The sequence below is a fragment of the Chanodichthys erythropterus genome, chromosome 12 (assembly GCF_024489055.1).
Source record: "Chanodichthys erythropterus isolate Z2021 chromosome 12, ASM2448905v1, whole genome shotgun sequence".
NCBI lineage: Eukaryota > Metazoa > Chordata > Actinopteri > Cypriniformes > Xenocyprididae > Chanodichthys > Chanodichthys erythropterus.
Genome location: NC_090232.1, coordinates 8812267 through 8829567, shown reverse-complemented (window position 1 = coordinate 8829567; position 17301 = coordinate 8812267). Strand labels below are relative to the sequence as shown.

The 17301-nt window shown below is 37.1% G+C and overlaps 1 protein-coding gene across 1 annotated transcript in view; it reads left to right on the top strand.

Annotated features, from left to right (window-relative positions):
• si:dkeyp-9d4.3 (caskin-1) overlaps nt 1–17301 on the top strand; it is a 63416-nt gene that overhangs the window by 31547 nt on the left and 14568 nt on the right. The window contains exons 3-10 of the mRNA XM_067405000.1: nt 1674–1771; nt 2040–2185; nt 2343–2438; nt 5808–5929; nt 7963–8071; nt 8811–8919; nt 9042–9136; nt 10680–10794. Of these exons, the coding sequence (XP_067261101.1) occupies nt 1674–1771; nt 2040–2185; nt 2343–2438; nt 5808–5929; nt 7963–8071; nt 8811–8919; nt 9042–9136; nt 10680–10794 (890 nt within the window). The remainder of the gene's footprint in view (nt 1–1673; nt 1772–2039; nt 2186–2342; nt 2439–5807; nt 5930–7962; nt 8072–8810; nt 8920–9041; nt 9137–10679; nt 10795–17301) is intronic.

Sequence of the window (17301 nt, the reverse complement as noted above, 5' to 3'; positions counted from 1 at the left end):
GGTAACTTACTTTTTTAAGCTGAACCAACGATTCTTTTTTACAGTGTAGTTGCGTCTCATTTTGGAGGCTGCATCCAAAACTATGAGTGATCAGTACCATGCAGTCTATTTTGAGTTCATGGTTAAATTATCTAGTGGACACTCAGTTGTGATGTTAAATTAACTTTTGTATGAATTCCTACAGTCCAGATTACAGCTAAAGCAGAGGTGTGTTGTTATTAAAATGCTGCGGTGAAGTTACTAGAGTAGGAGATAGAGATGGTTGTGTGTGTGTATGTACACACGCGGTGGTTTGGGGAGAAAAATCTCTTACTCATGGAAGTAGGTCATAGCCTCCTGCTCAGTTAGACAGTGAGGGATCGGAGTAAAGTGGCAGAGTTGAGCTGCAGTGAAGACCAATTAGGGACTCTCTAAAAAGTTACGCACAAGCCTTAAAGTGCCCCGTATGAATCCATTGAAAAATTAATTATCTGTTCCCCACATAAAGTGCTTTTTTGGATATAGTAATATATAATAATAATAATATAGCTGCCTGTGAGTGTAAAAGGTCTGCAAAGTTTCAAAGATCAAAGTGCATCATGGTAAATACAATTTTTTTCAGTATGAAAATAAAATAAAACCAATTCAGACACTATGAGAAAAGAAGTGATGCTGCAATGTATATTATGAGGAAATTAAAGTGTTTTTTTTTTGTTTTTTTTTTCACCTTAGATGCATGTAAACCTATTGTAGGAAACTTCCAAAACAAATGGCAACCTTTAAAGCATAGGCGCACTTCAAACCACTTGGATTGGAAATAAGATCTGATATATTAGGATTGGGGTATTATGAGGAGGACATGTAAGCTATTTTGAAGAAGATATCTTGACCACATAATAAGAACAGGCCTGGAAATTAGTAGACACAAAGATTTACCTCAAGATTTTCTTGATGTCATTCAATCCCTGTTTCTGCTTTCAAGTTCTACACACCATGTTTTTCCTTATTTAATTGCATTTTAAATACACGTTGAATACAGGTTGTTCAACATAAAAATGTCTTTATTTTTAGCTATTCTAAATACAATCAATAGAAGTATAGTAGAGGTGATTTCGGGGACAGTTTCTCCAAATTTCAGGACACATGAAGAGTTTAAAAATGAATGACTTAAAGAGAACTTTAATCAGAAACTTTTTGAGAATCAGAAAGATTTTGAGAACTCCAGTACTTTTCTTCTGCTGCCTGAACTTCTATTGTCTTTGAATACATAGTAATATCTATCTAATCTCTAGGTTGTTGGTTTGAAGTTTACATGAATGACAGATGCTAAAAGATTTAGTACCAAATAAAGGTGAAAACTATTCAATAATATTAATAAGTATTACTTAATATTTTTAAATGCAATGATAATATCACTTTGACATAATTATTATTTACTAAAAGCATGACTTTTTCCTCCTTATGTGACAGAAATTGGCAGTGAATTTCTTACAATTGCACCCAACCACTCTTATTGTAACAATAACGTCTTGCATTAAACTTGATTCATTTAATGGTATAGTACTTTAGCCATATGATGTTTCTTATACCAAAAGATTCTTCTTACTTTAACATTTTACCATATTTAAATCTATTTCAAAGTTTTAGAAATGCATTATTAATGCATAGTTTGTTTGTGTGCTTTCGTTTTATAGGTTATCTGCCCTGCATCATGCTGCTCTTAATGGTAACGTGGAGCTGATTGCACTTTTGCTCGAGTCACAAGCCGTCGTTGACATCAAAGACCAGAATGGTACAAACACACACAGTACCTTTTTATTAGCAACTGTCTTATATGCACAATATACATAGTATTTACTAATATACTTGTTGTTGCTTGCATCCCTAGACTACCATTGAAATATTATTATCTTATTCTCACCAAGGGTGTATTTATTTGAATACGATTTAAAACAATTGTTTTCTAATTTCTATTTAAAAAGAAAAAATACTGTCCCCACACTTTTGACTAGTAGTGCATTTGTTTTTCATTCAAACTACCGTCCTTTTTTTTTCTGAAGGCATGCGGCCCTTACATTACGCTGCTTGGCAGGGCAAGTGTGAGCCCATGAAAATGCTGCTCAAGGCCGGGTCATCAGTCAACAGCCAATCAGATGAGGGACAGATCCCTTTACACCTCGCATCACAACACGGCCATTATGAAGGAGTGAGTAAATGCACATAAACAGTCAGCTGTACACACACACACACACACACACACACACACACACACACACACACACACACACACACACACACACACACACACACACACACACACATACTCACTGTACTGTACTGTACTGTACTGTGTGTGTTTGCAGAGTGAGATGCTGCTCCAACATCAGTCGAACCCCTGCCTCAGAGACCATGCTGGGAAAACCCCTCTAGACTTGGCCTGCGAATTTGGACGAGTCACGGTCAGTTACGCTGTGTTTGTGTGTCTGTCTAAATGTACGCAGGGTTTTGTGATAGATGGACGAGAAGCGGCGCTTCCCTGTGGGAACTACACCTCTTCTCACGTTCTCAGCCAAATGTAGGAAGCCCCATATGCTCTCACACCCCGGTTTCCACCGCTTACAAATGAGCACAAGAGACTATTTCTTAACAGTTAATTCAGACTTGAGATAGTCTCCTGAGATACCTTCATCTGATTCATTTTTGAAGGCAGCATAGATGTATCCTTCGCTGCCTTTGATATCCCACAATCCTATGCTTTCCATTCTGTGACAGTTGAGATAAATAATAAAGATGGCATCTAAAAGATGCAGTTGGTGCTCAGTTTGTGTGTAAATGTAAGTTTTGGCCAACATTTTCCACTTCTTCATTTCTATTGTGAAATTTCTATGCAGTAATAAGTGGGGGGAAAAAATGCCGTTACTCCCAATGCTCGGTCCGTACGTGCAACATAGAAAATAGAGAAGTACCGGCCCACTTTGAGCACCGGCAGTAATTAAATATATGTTTAGTTTTTACCAAAGTTCGCTCTGTTTTGCTGTAGATCATTAAACTGTTATGCTGTCTCAGAAGTCTGTCCGAAATCAGTTTTGTGAGGTGCCTTTGTGTGCAAACACTGCCTACAAAGTCATTGCCTGATAAGGCAGCTAGACAACAAGAAAGCTGTTTAAAGGGCTAGTTCACCCAAAAATGAAACTTCTGTCACCATTTACTCACCCTCATAGACTTTCGTTCATATTTGGAACACAAATCAAGATCTTTTTGATGAAATCTGAGAGCTTTTTGTTCCTCCATGGACAGCTACGCAACTGACACTTTGACGCTTCAAAAAGTTCATAAAGAGATCATAAAACTAATCCATATGAATTGAGCAGTTTAGTCCAAATTTTGTAAGGAGACTTGATCGCTTTATATGATGAACAGATTGAATTTAGGCTTTTATTCACATATAAACATTGGAAAGCGGACAGAAACAGAAGCTGTGTTCCAAAGATGAACGTGAGTCTTACAAGTGTGGAACGACATGAGGATGAGTCATTAATGTCAGAATTTTCATTTTCATTTTCAAGTTTTCGGACGCAGCCCAGATTTGAGAAGTGGAGCAACCAATTCACTTAGGAGATTCCACTCAAAACGATGATTCATTCACAGATTAATCACTGCTTTGCTCATAAATACTCCAAGGAAAGCTTGGGCAGATGTCTGGATCCATTGAAAAATTACTTATCCGTTCCTCACGTAAACCTATCAACTTTAGTCTATATGTGTCTATATGTGAATTACGAGTTTGTGACACTTTTATGGTGTTTGGCATCCCTTTGAAGCTTAAAATCCTTCTTTTGTGTTCCATGGAAGAAATAAATACATATGGGTTTAGAACGACATGAGGGTTCATTTTTGTTTTATTTGACACATTACATATTGTTTTGAAAGGGAAAGTGATGTGGCGTGTGTCCCATACCCGGAATTTGTGCTCTGCATTTCACCCATTCAAGTGCACATGCACAGCATTGAGTATTGAACACACACACACACCCAGAGCAGTGGGGAGCCATTTTTTGCTGCGACACCTGGGAAGCGGTTGGGGGTTATGTGCCTTGTTTAGGGCACCTCAGTTGTGGGTAATGAGAGTGGAAGAGAACGTTGTTCATTCACTCTCTCTGCTACATTTCCTGCCAATACTGAGACTCGAACCCACGACCTTCGGGTTACAAGTCAGACTCTCTAGCCATTAGGACTCAACTGCCCCTATTGTTTTATTTGTCACATTAAATAATTTCTTAGGCCATGAATTACATTTTTTTTATGTTAAGTTGCTGTAAGTGATGTTCTGTTTCGCTAACTTCCAGCCAGATTTAGAATCTGAATTAGATCACTCCCTCTCTCCAAAATATCTTGCTCCAAAAACATGTCAGCAAACCTGATGTCAGCTTACCCGAATGTTCGAAGTGACTGACAGGCAGTGAGCGCCTCAAAGTCCTCTGGCTAAACAATAGCGATCAAATTCATTTTTGCTCTTAAAGCTGTCACAGAGACAGGTGTGATGTCTCATGATACCTATTTCAGTGATATATACTGCATGCTATTCTAGCAAAAATATTTACAGCACTTTTAACTGATGTATTTTTTACAGTGTAATAATAATAATAATTAGTTTTACATTAATACAAATTAATAAAACACTGATCCTAATGCACTTTTATAGTTGAAACAATTTGCAGTTACTATAGTTTACATGCTAATACCACATATACCATAATATTCATTGAAGTACTATTTACACTACTGTTCAAAATGATCGGTAAGATTTTTAAATGTTTTTGAAAGAAGTTTCTTATGCTCACTGCATGCATTTGATCTAAAATACAGTAAAAACAGTAATATTGTAAAATATTATTACAGTTTAAAATAAGTGTTGTTATGCGGCAGCAGGGAAGAGATGGTGTGAGGATCGAATTGCAGCAGAGTTTATTCAAAAACACAAAGAAACATAATCCAAACCAGGAACAAAAATCCAAAAGGAAAAAAAAAACCACAACAGCTTCACAAATGCACGCAAAGACAAAAACCGACAACGGACTACAGAAACACGGGGTATAAATACATTGGCACACAAGGGGCTAAAGAGGAACAGGTGTGAACAATTAATCACTATGGAAATTAATGAGGGTAACTATGGAAACAAACAAGGCAGCTATGGAAACGAAGGCAAACAGGAACTAATCACAGGAAACGAAACACTGGAACAAGGGGAACAGAAAACACACTTCAAAATAAAAGTCCTAATAGCAAAACCAAGAAACACAAAACCTGGGAACATGTGTTAACTGTTTTCTATTTGAATATATTTGAAATTGTAATTTTCAGCATCATTACTCCAGTCTTCAGTGTCACATGATACTTCAGAAATCATTCTAATATGCTGATTTACTGCTCAAGAAACATTTCTTCTTATTATTATTGTCAATGTTGCAAATGTTGTGCTGCTTAATATATTTGTGGAAACCATAATACATTTTTTTCAGGAATATGATGAATAGCAGCATTTATTTTAAATGGAAATCTTTCGTAACATTATAAATGTCTTTACTGTCACTCAATCAATTGAATGCATCCTTGCTGAATAAAAGTACTAATTTCATTACAGACCCCGAACCCTTGAATCATAGTGTAAATACCATGCTGTACGAGTATGACATCATATCAAAGCAATCAGATAACATAACTTTACTATGGTATTACCACAGTCTGCTTTTTGTTCTGGGATAAGGCCTGTACACCTGTACAACTGCTGTGTGGGAATGCATGCATGTTTTCTGTGTGTTCTACAGGTGGTGCAGTTGCTCCTGAGCAGTAACATGTGTGCTGCTATGTTAGAACCGAAGCCCTCTGATCCCAATGGCATCAGCCCGCTCCATTTGGCTGCCAAGAATGGGCATATCGAGATCATCAAGTAGGTGCTTACTGGACTTCATGGCATTGCAACTATGATTGCAATGACATGCCTATGATATGCTGAAGTAATAACCACTGTAAAGATGTCATTTAGGTTATAGTAAGCCAATCTTTACTTAACTGCATGGTCTTCTTTAGCTGCCACATCATTCAAGTAAGGACATTGTTATAAAGGTGCTCATATGTTGCCGATGTCCTATAGTCAGATAAAGGCTTTGGCATGATTATATTAGAACTTTCTCAAACTATCCACTGGTTAGATTAGTTGATGAGAACACAATTATAATCTATACTTTTGAATATCATGATTGTATTTTTACATTTGGTCATGAATTTCACAAAAAATGTGAATATATGTGAAAAATGTGTAATATTTCACCCCAAAGGCCAAAGAAGAAAAATAATAAATTATATCTTGTGTAAAGACAGTGACGACTGTTTAAAGGACCATTAACTTTAAATTACACTCTAAATTAACAATAAAAAAAATATTTTCTTTACAGGTTTTGTGAGATTCACCCATTTACAGTTTGGACTCACATGACTTCTGTATATAAACACTTTCATGTATGCTAAGTCTGCAACACTGAGGCTAAGTGAGGATGTTGTGAAGTTATTTACGAGAAATTGTTTTATATTGCTTTCATTTAGCAGTAATAAATTATGTACAAGAGGACAGACATTGATGGTGCAAAATCCTGACACAGCATTTAGCTCAGTGACACAAAACTGTCTCTGTTGCATGACTGATGTGGTGAGACAGGTCAGGAGCAAAGGGATCGGAGATGATGGGAGAAATGAAAGGCACTGTGGGCTGTCCGATCAGTCCCTGGAGGCTTCATTCATTAGATTCGCACACACACACATTCAAACCCAGTGTCCTCGTTTTCCCCTTTGATGGACAGTGCCGTCACTGCCTGATGACGCACATCGTTAATTAGTGATTTCATCATTCATCACACATTTTAGGCTCCTTGTGGATCAGTATGAATGTGTTTGCTTTGACAGATGTGAAAGTCACATTTTAAATGCCCATCCTGGACATCAATTCCTACACCACGGATCCTCAACTAGCAGGCCAAAACTGAACTGTAAATCACTATTATATGGCCCTTCAAATTGATTGAATCGCTGCACAGATCTGGACCAAGCAAGCATTTTGTTCATCTACCTTAGTTTTACACAGGAATTAATATATTTTAAAGGTGTCCTATTATGTTTTTTTTACATTTTCAAATTTCTTTAGTGTGTAATGTTGCTGTTTGAGCATGAAAAAGGTCTGAAAAGTTACAAAGCACACTCCAAAGGGAGTTATTCTCTATATTAGTAACTCCCTGAAACTCCTCGACTGTAGTCTTTCTACTGGATACGAACACGTCACAATATTCCTCATTTAAATAATTCCTGCCCATATTCCCCCATACACAAAATAAAGGGGCGGGGCCTGGTTGAGTCAGTAGTGTGTCGAAATTCGTGGTTATGGTAAGGGATGTGACACTTCCCAATCACCAATCACAACACACTGGTCCAGCCAGCCAATCAGAGCAAATTGGGCTTTCCAGAAGGAGGGGCTTCATAGAGACAGGAACTAAACAGAGCATTACTGACAGACGGGGAATAGAGGTTCTGCAATAATGTAAATTATGTGTAAAATAATGTGTTTTTTGAACATTCAAGCATGAAAATATATTCTAGTAGACCCTAAAAACAAAATTAAGAATTAAAAAAAGGGCATAATAGGTCTCCTTTAAGACCTGTTGAAAAGTACATTTCATCACCTATTCTACTGGAATGAATTTTTGTTTTCATTCAGCCAGATGAATATTTGTTTCACATTTGGTGTAAAAAGACAAATACATTTTAATAATCTTTCCCTGGAAATAAGTAGAAGTAAGACTGCAAAAAGTCTCTAAGACTCTGACTTTATTTTTAATGTTCATATTGATAAACTTTGTACTCTTTAGAGCCTTTTAATGTGTTTAAATAAAATAATAATAATAATAAAAAAAATGTTTTTGTGTACATTTTCAGGTTACTGATCCAGGCTGGTATAGATATAAACCGACAGACTAAATCAGGCACAGCGCTGCATGAAGCTGCTCTCTGTGGGAAAATCGAGGCTGTACGGCTGCTGCTGGATGTGAGTATTTCATTATTAAATTCATTATATCATGTGTGGTATCCAAAATGAAATTTTTTTGCCACCAATGACATTCATTCATTTTATACACACAACAATACTCAATATATAAAATATTGCCGTTCAAATGTTTAAGGGTCAGTAAGATTGTTTGATCAATTATTTGATCACAAATACAGTAAGAACAGTAATATTGTAATATTATTACAATTTAAAATAATCTTATTATTAAACTGTAGTGTATTCTGTCACTGTCACAATGGATTTTTCCCCTCTTGCATACTAGTGACAAAAAGCGCAGGTCATTGAGTCACTCAAATCATCATGCATTGTACACCATGAGTCAGTCTCTGTGAACCTTATTGTGATAAATATTCCAAATCTGTTGCCACATGGATTTAGGCAAACTTCAGGCAATATGAGCCTTTAATCTTAATGCTCTGAGGTAAAAGTTTTTAGAAGACACAAGAATAGAAGAGTCGTAACAGATGTCTTCTAGGCTGTGTGGGTTTGATTTGAACCATATATTATTTTGCCGTCAACTGCACTTTATTTACTCGACAAAGCCGACTTTTACTTTTGCGTTTAGTGCTTGTGGAGTGTTAATTTTGGTCCCTGGTTGTGTTTGGGAGTTTGCTGGTATGTTTATGTTCATCATATATGTGAATGTGTGCATGTCTGTATTGACAGTGTATGCACTATGTACCATGTGAATGTGTGTTCTGGCTTTTCTCTTCAGAGTGGTATCAGTGCTGGAGTGAGGAACACATTCTGTCAGACAGCGCTGGATATTGTTAACCAATTCACTACTACCCAAGCCAGCAAGGAGATCAAACAGATGCTGAGAGGTACAATGGGAGGGAGTTTTTGAAAACATAAATTCACATAGAAAGGTAGGCTTTCTGAACTCACGGGTATCTCTGTGTGTGTGTGTGTGTGTGTGTGTGTGTGTGTGTGTTCCTACATACAGATGCATCGGCTGCCATGCAAGTTAGGGCTCTGAAGGATTACTGCAACAACTATGACCTTACAAGCCTCAACATTAAAGCAGGCGACATCATCACGGTAAAGAAGCAATTTTTTTTACTGCAACAATATAGAAAGTTGTGCATTTTTTGAAGCTTAACTAACCTTTAAACTCTGGAATGTCATGCACATTTTTTAATGCAGGAGTACTACTATTCAAAAATTTGGGGTCAGTACCATTTATTTGGAAAGAAATTATTACTTTTTTCTGCAAGGATGCATTAAATTGATCAAAAGTCACAGTGAAGACATTTATAATGTAAGATTTCTATTTCAAATAAATGCAGTTCTTTTGATCTTTCTATTGATCAAAGAATCCTGAAAAAAATGTATCCCAGTTTTTTGTTTTCCACAAAGATATTAAGCAGCACAACATTGATAATAATAATAATAATGATATGACACTGAAGTAATGATGGTGAAAATTCAGCTTTGGCATCACAGGAATAAATTAAATTAAAAATTAATTATAATACAAAATAGTTGTAACAATTGTAATAATATTTCATAATATTAGTGATTCACTGTATTTTTGTTCAAATAAATGCAGTCTTTGTGAGCATACAATACTTATTTAAAAAAAAAAAAAAAAAACTCACTAACCCCAATCGTTTGAACAGTAGTGTGTAAGACATGAGTAGTATAATTTTTGGAAACCTGGGTTTCACTTAATAGTCTTTATACTGCAACTTTTTTCTTTTTAGTAAGACTATGCAATAAGGTTCTACTGTATATGTTAAGATAAGTTAATGTAATAGGTATCATGAACTAAAAATGTATTACAATGTTAATGTTAATTTGCTTATTAATTAGTTCGCTTCAGAATTCAAATTTCCTGATAATTTTTATGTCATTCAAGATGTTCAGGTCTTTCTTTCTCAGGTCTCAGGTTTCTTTCTCAGGTCTTTCTCTCTTCAGTTGAAAAGAAATTAAGGTTTTTGAGGAAAATATTCCAGGATTTTAAATAAAAATGATATACTTTTTAACCACAAATACTCATCTTGTAATCACGCTGGAAAGGTCACGCATGATGTAGGCAGAAGTACCGAGCAATGTTTACAAAGTGAACATGCAAAGACTAAGTCAAACAGCCTTTACATAAAAAGGTAAAGTTTTTGAAGTTGGAGGAGAAAATGAGAGTTTTTCGCCCTACCGTGGTACATCCGCCTACGTCACGCGTGACCTTTCCAGCGTGATTACGTAATGCGTGGCGCATCGCAGAGCAGTGCAAGATAAGCAATTGTGGTTAAAAAGTATATACATTTGTGTTTTTTTAGAAGATGACTGATTGTTTCACTAGATAAGACCCTTATTCCTCGTCTGGGATTGTGTAGAGTCCTTTGAAGCTGCACTGAAACTGCAATTTGGACTTTTAACCCGTTGGTAACTGTTGGTAACTAAATGGAGAAAAATCCTGGAATGTTTTCCTTAAAAACCATAATTTCTTTTTGACTGAAGAAAGAAAGACATGAACATCTTGGATGACCCCCATGAGTAAATTGTGAAACTAATCCTTTAACAATGAACAACAGTATGTATTTATATACTATTAACTTTAATAATAAAGGCACATGCTCCTCAGGTCTTGGAGCAGCATTCTGATGGTCGATGGAAGGGCTGTATTCATGACAACCGTACAGGAAATGACCGTGTGGGTTACTTTCCGTCCAACATGGTGGAAGTCATCAAAAGGGCAGGTGTGCCATTGCATCTTCACATGAGCCTTCTAGAATGTCATGTGACACATGCATATTTTAATACACTTTAAAATCAAGGTCAATCTGAAGCTCATCTACTGTACCTGGCACTTAAATGTTCATGTATGTGTGTGTGTGTGTGTGTGTGTGTGTGTTCTGGTGAGTTTGTATCTAGTGCATGCATTTCTGCATACATACGAGTGTTTGTGCATTTATTGTTGTGTTTGTAGATTAGGGATGGGCATTTAGTTCATTTTGTCTTCTAGAGTACTCAATTGATAAATCGATCGAGTAGGGAGTACCAACGCTATCTCACGACCAATTCGTACTTATTTTACGAGGTGGCTATTTCGTATAAATTCATACGACCTCACTCGTGCGAATTCGTACGATTTGTCTAAACCCCAGTGACGGTTAGGTTTAGGGGCGGGGTTTGGGGTAGGTCATTCGTATGAATTCATACGAATTTGTCAACTCGTAAAATACATACGATTTAGCAAAAAACGTATGAATTAGTACGAGTGAGGTCGTATGAATTCATACGATTTAGCCACCTCGTAAAATACGTACGAATTGCCGTGAGATCGGGTTGGGAGTACACATCACTATTACTACTGGAACAAATCTCTAAATTTAAGTATATAGTGCATTAGTGCCCACTACCTTTTTCAGCAGTGCTGGTTGCAGAAGTATTTTTTCCATTAATTTTTCCCATAGGGATTTTTAAAAAAGTGTTCATTAAAGAGTTACAAGCCATGAACCAAGCGAATCAGCTAGGAGGTGAACACTGTTTTACGCGAGCACGCAAGTGATTTGAAGCAAAAAAAGTATTTGAAAATCGGACAAAATAAAAAATGTACAAGACTGTGTACTTAAAGGTGCCCTAGATTCAAAAATTGAATTTACCTCGGCATAGTTAAATAACAAGAGTTCAGTACATGGAAATTACATACAGTGAGTCTCAAACTCCATTGTTTCCTCCTTCTTATATAAATCTAATTTGTTTAAAAGACCTCAGAAGAACAGGCGAATCTCAACATAACACCGACTGTTACGTAACAGTCGGGGTGTACGCCCCCAATATTTGCATATGCCAGCCCATGTTCAAGGCATTACACAAGGGCAGCCAGTATTAACGTCTGGAGCTGTGCACAGCTGAATCAACAGACTAGGTAAGCAAGCAAGGACAATAGCAAAAAATGGCAGATGGAGCAATAATAACTGACATGATCCATGATAACATGATATTTTTAGTGATATTTGTAAATTGTCTTTCTAAATGTTTCGTTAGCATGTTGCTAATGTACTGTTAAATGTGGTTAAAGTTACCATCGTTTCTTACTGTATTCACGGAGACAAGAGCCGTCGCTATTTTCACTTGCAGTCTGTATAATGCATAAACACAACTTCATTCTTTATAAATCTCTCCAACAGTGTAGCATTAGCCGTTAGCCACGGAGCATAGCCTCAAACTCATTCAGAATCAATGTAAACATCAAAATAAACACTGTACTTACGCGATTAGACATGCTGCATGACGAACACTTTGTAAAGATCTATTTTGAGGGTTATATTAGCTGTGTGAACTTTTTTTATGTTGTTTAAGGCAAGCGTGAGCTCTTGGGGCGTGGAGCACCAGATTTAAAGGGCCACACACCCTGAATCGGCTCATTTCTAATGATGCCCCAAAATAGGCAGTTAAAAAAATTAATTAAAAAAAATCTATGGGGTATTTTGAGCTGAAACTTCACAGACACATTCAGGGGACACCTTAGACTCATATTACATCTTTTTAAAAAAAAGTTCTAGGGCACCTTTAACTGCTTTAGTGAGGGAAATAACTATAATCCCATTTAGCACTGCAAACATATACATATATATATATATATATATATATATATATATATATATATATATATATATATATATATATATACACACACACACACACATAAACACAAGTATTTTGAGAGTGTATAGAGATCGACTCGTCATTCGCAGTGCTTCATGGGATCGGGCAGAGCAAATAAGATCTTTTGTGTTGCTTTTTTGACTCTCTGATTGGTGTAATTTTCTGTACAGCATCATGGGTAATGTAGTTTTTCACCAGGAATTCCACTGTTAAACACAATTATTTTAAAAATAAGCTGAAATAATGCAGACTGACTTCTTCAGTAGAAGCAAATAGCATCGAGTAACAACCTCGTAGCTCACAATATCGCTGTCTTTAAAGGTTTATAAGTTACCGTTTAAAGGGGTGGTTACATGCGATTTCACTTTTTTAACTTTAGTTAGTGTGTAATGTTGCTGCTTGAGCATAAACAGTATCTGCAAAGTTACAGCGCTGAAAGTTCAATGCAAACGGAGATATTGTCTTTTAAAGTTATGGCATTTTATTGCCTACAAAAACGGGCGGTTTGGACTACAACGAGCTTCTTCCCGGGTTGGTGACATCATAAACCCTTGCTATTAACATAAACACTGCCCCCGGGATCACGCAACAAAGTGGGCGAGGCCATGTGGCGCAGTATAATGGAAGCGGAAGAGTTGTTTACACCGAACGCGAGCTGTGCGACACGACGCATCAAAAGATATAGAACCCATTATAATCTGTGATATTTTCTACACTGGATGCGGCGCTGAAGACAGCTTCCTGAATCTACACGAGTTTAATGCTGGATTTACACAAAGACTTTTACTGAGAGATGAAGCAGTTCCTACTTTAAAAGCAGAAGCTGCTGTTTATTGTCTTCAAACTGTAAGTACATTTTATTGTTTGTAACTTAACTTACATGTCTTTTAAACGTAATGTTATAGTTCTGTTGCTGTTTTTAATGCATCTAGGACATATACAAAGAGCAACTCGTTTTTGCTAGCCAGTTAGCTAAATTCTAGTGCAACAAACTTCTATGTTCATAGACAGTTGTTCATGCTATAACTTAAAAGATACCTTTACAAAAATGCTACTACTCAGGCATGTATTTACTACAGGAAAGCTTTAATCAGGATAAAACTGTATATTGAAAGCTAACAAACAGCAGTGACAGCATATCTAAACACTTTGACACAAATACTAAATGAAATACCATTCATAAACGTCCTTTAAAAGCCGCGATTGGAGAGGTTCTGCTTTATCCTCTTCATCTGGGTCTGATTCGGCTCAATTTGATACAGCAATATAGGCGCTTTTATTTACTTTCCACCTAAGCGCATAATAACGGATGGTAAGGGGTATGGCGTTTCCAAACGCTTCAGCGAATCACGATAGACTGGGCCAGTTACCAACCTGCTAACCAATCTGAGCACATTGCGTATGTCGGAGGGAGTGGCTTCATAGAAGCAGGAAGTCAGACGAGCCGTTCATATGACAGTGGAAATAGAGGTGTAGAATAAAGATAAAATATATGAAAAATACAGCATTTAAAAAAACCCGAAGCATTAAGATATGTTAAACTGTGCCCCCAAAACACAATCAAGCCTAGAAAAAAACCACGTAACCACCCCTTTACATTATTACATTTACTTTAAATTTCCCTATGGAGAAAACGAATGGAGTTTTTACTTCCGGAACCTAACTGTTGCACTAAACTTCCAAAGTACTGTTTGTGCTACTGACTTGAATGATACCTTAAATTATGAAGCTTGCTGTGATCAGATGATCGTTTCCCTGAAAGATTATAAACTTACATTGATGGAGCTGCTGTCTTCTGTGTCTTCTGTGTATTTAAATACATGAGTACTCACTACTCAAGCCCAATCCTAGTGTATGTGTGTGGATGTGTGGGTGCCTGTTCATTCGCTCTATATCAGGGTTGCCAGGTCTGCACAACAAAACCAGCCCAACTGCATTCTGGCGGGGTCCCCCGGTAAGATCACTTTCCGGGGTGTAAAAATCACAAATGGGGGGTCGCTTCAACCCACGGACTGAAAAAAACAAAACAACCTGCGGAAACAGGTAGCCCAATTCCGCAGGAAAACTGTGGACTTGGCAACACTGCTCTATATCCAACTGTCCTGCCCTTTATCACCAGTCAAGTGATTCTAATTAGAGGCGTCAGGTCGAAGACATGAAAGAGAGGGAGTGGAAAAGAGGGCAGATGAGAGTGGCTCATCTATCTGTCACTGTTCGGTCATCTCTGCGTCCACCTGTACCATCATTCCCATGCCCCCCTTCATTTCCTTTCAACTCACATCAGTGGATTCACACTTCTGCACATTCACGTACTTGCAAACAGGCTTTCACACATTTATACATGCAGATAAGTGGCGGCTGCTGCTTCTCAAGAGTGAAGAAACAACATCACTTATCGATGTCAGAATGTGTACTCAGATTTACTTTTTTCTGGTGTCTGTAATTTGCTTTTTTTTAAATATTTGAGAAGCTGAGCTTCTAGTCAAGACAAAAATTACAGTGATTAAAACGGGCTGCAAGATTAATCCAAAGAAAAACAAAATTGCGATGTGGCTTTGTGCGCTTAAGGTTGTGATTTAATTATGTAAATATATGGGCCGCATGTTACAGAGTGAGGTGCGGCACTGTGTTACACGCAAGGAGTTCAGATTAAGGATTTTTTTTTCCAGGGTAGTAAAAGCTGCTCCACACGAACTCATCTCTGCATCAAGTTTGGCTGCTTAATGTGCATTTGGGAACACAGCATGTGCCAACAATCTTCCGAATTTGAGAAGCACTTATAAACCAGCTGATGTCAACAAAAGAGAAGCTTTAAGGGTTCCTTTAAGGGACTTTTTTTTTCTAGAATACCCTTCTTTTTTTTTTTACATTGAAATATTACTGTATAATAAAAGTAATAATATTATTTCTTATTTTGTGTAATATTTATTATGTTTTTGTAGTCATATTGATATATGATCACACATTTTTTGGCCAAATTGTGCAGCCCTACTTTTTATTAATCAAAATTTAAAATACAATTGCAATTTTATGAAAAAAAAAAAATATATATATATTTTTTCACCCCTGAATCGTGCAGCCACTATTGAAATCTCATGGTCTTTTTCCAATGTACAGACCACTTATGATTCTCTCATAAACTTCTATTGAAGTCTGAGACCCAAAATAGTGTGTTTAGAGACTCTTGCTGGATGAACATCGATATTCGTATCATTTAAAATCAGTGATATACAGGTATGTGCCATAGACTCCCAGTGGGACTCTATGGGCCGTGTGTCCATAAAATCCATTGCTGTATATTACTTTATACTTTAAAAAAAAAAATGTACTTCAATATTTCAGTGGTGTAAAGAGTACATGAAAACCACTTAAGTAAAAGTAAAGATACCTTACAGTGAAAATGACCCCATTACAAGTTAGAAGTCAGCAAAACCCACACCATCTGAGTAAAAGTCTTAAGGCCCTTTCACACTGAATGCAGCGTGAAAAAACGAGGCGAAACGCGGAAGAACGGACCTTTCGCGCCAAACACTAAACGACTGATCATCTTCTGCTAATTCACACATTCTGCTAATTTGTCTTCATGTTTGTCCTCAGTCCTTCATATTTCATCTGTAGAAAAATGTTTCTCTCAATTTTATATACAGAAGAGCAGGGGATATGTTTACATGATTGACAGATCCAAAATGCACACTCACATAATCATAACACTCACGCACATGGAAGAAAATGAACAGTGATCACATAATTCAGTGGAAAATGAAGTGATATTCTGTATAAAGAACATGTGAGAATAAATCTGTTCTCAGATACAAATGATAATCTCCTCCTGAAGACTCTTCGGTGTTTGTTTAAACTAGTTTTAGAAACAGCGCCACCATGTTTGCTCTTCTGTGCAACAGCAGCTGCTCCGGGCATGTGATCTAAAGCTCAAATCTAATTGGATGGCCCGTTTCATCATGGAGCGACAGGGAAAAAAATCGACACATAGGTCGGAAAAAAAAAATCCTCACTTTTTTGTGCCCGCAAATGTTCGCGCCCAGCGTGAAAGGCTCCATAGAGAACAATTGTTTTGATTTAAGAGCATCATCGTGCCTAACATTCACACCGAACGCGAATAAAACAAACTGCATACTCTTCTTCAATGTTTGTTCACACCAGTTTTCAAAACAGCGCCACCACCCCAGCCCTTCTGTGCAACAGTAGCTGCTCCGGGCACATGATCTAAGGTGCAACTCTAATTGGATGGCCCATAGAGTGCCTCAGGGATTACGCATTTTTGTAGGCAAAACCCGGAAGCGAGTTAGCATTTTAGGACTTCCGGTTCCAACGCCGTAAAGTCTGTGGGTTTTTTGAATGGGTTTTTGCTAAATCGCCTGAAATAAGGTCTGTGGTTAACAAAGCCTCTAAATACTTTCACGTTTTGATCTATGACATAAAACACACCAGTTATAACCCACTTGTGATTTTTTAAACTTTTACTGTGTCTTAAAATCGGCGGTTACTAACAAATTGCTAAAATGGACTACTTCCTTTGGCGGGGACTTTAGACGTCATCATTAAAAACGGGACATTTGGACAGCATTTCTCATGAA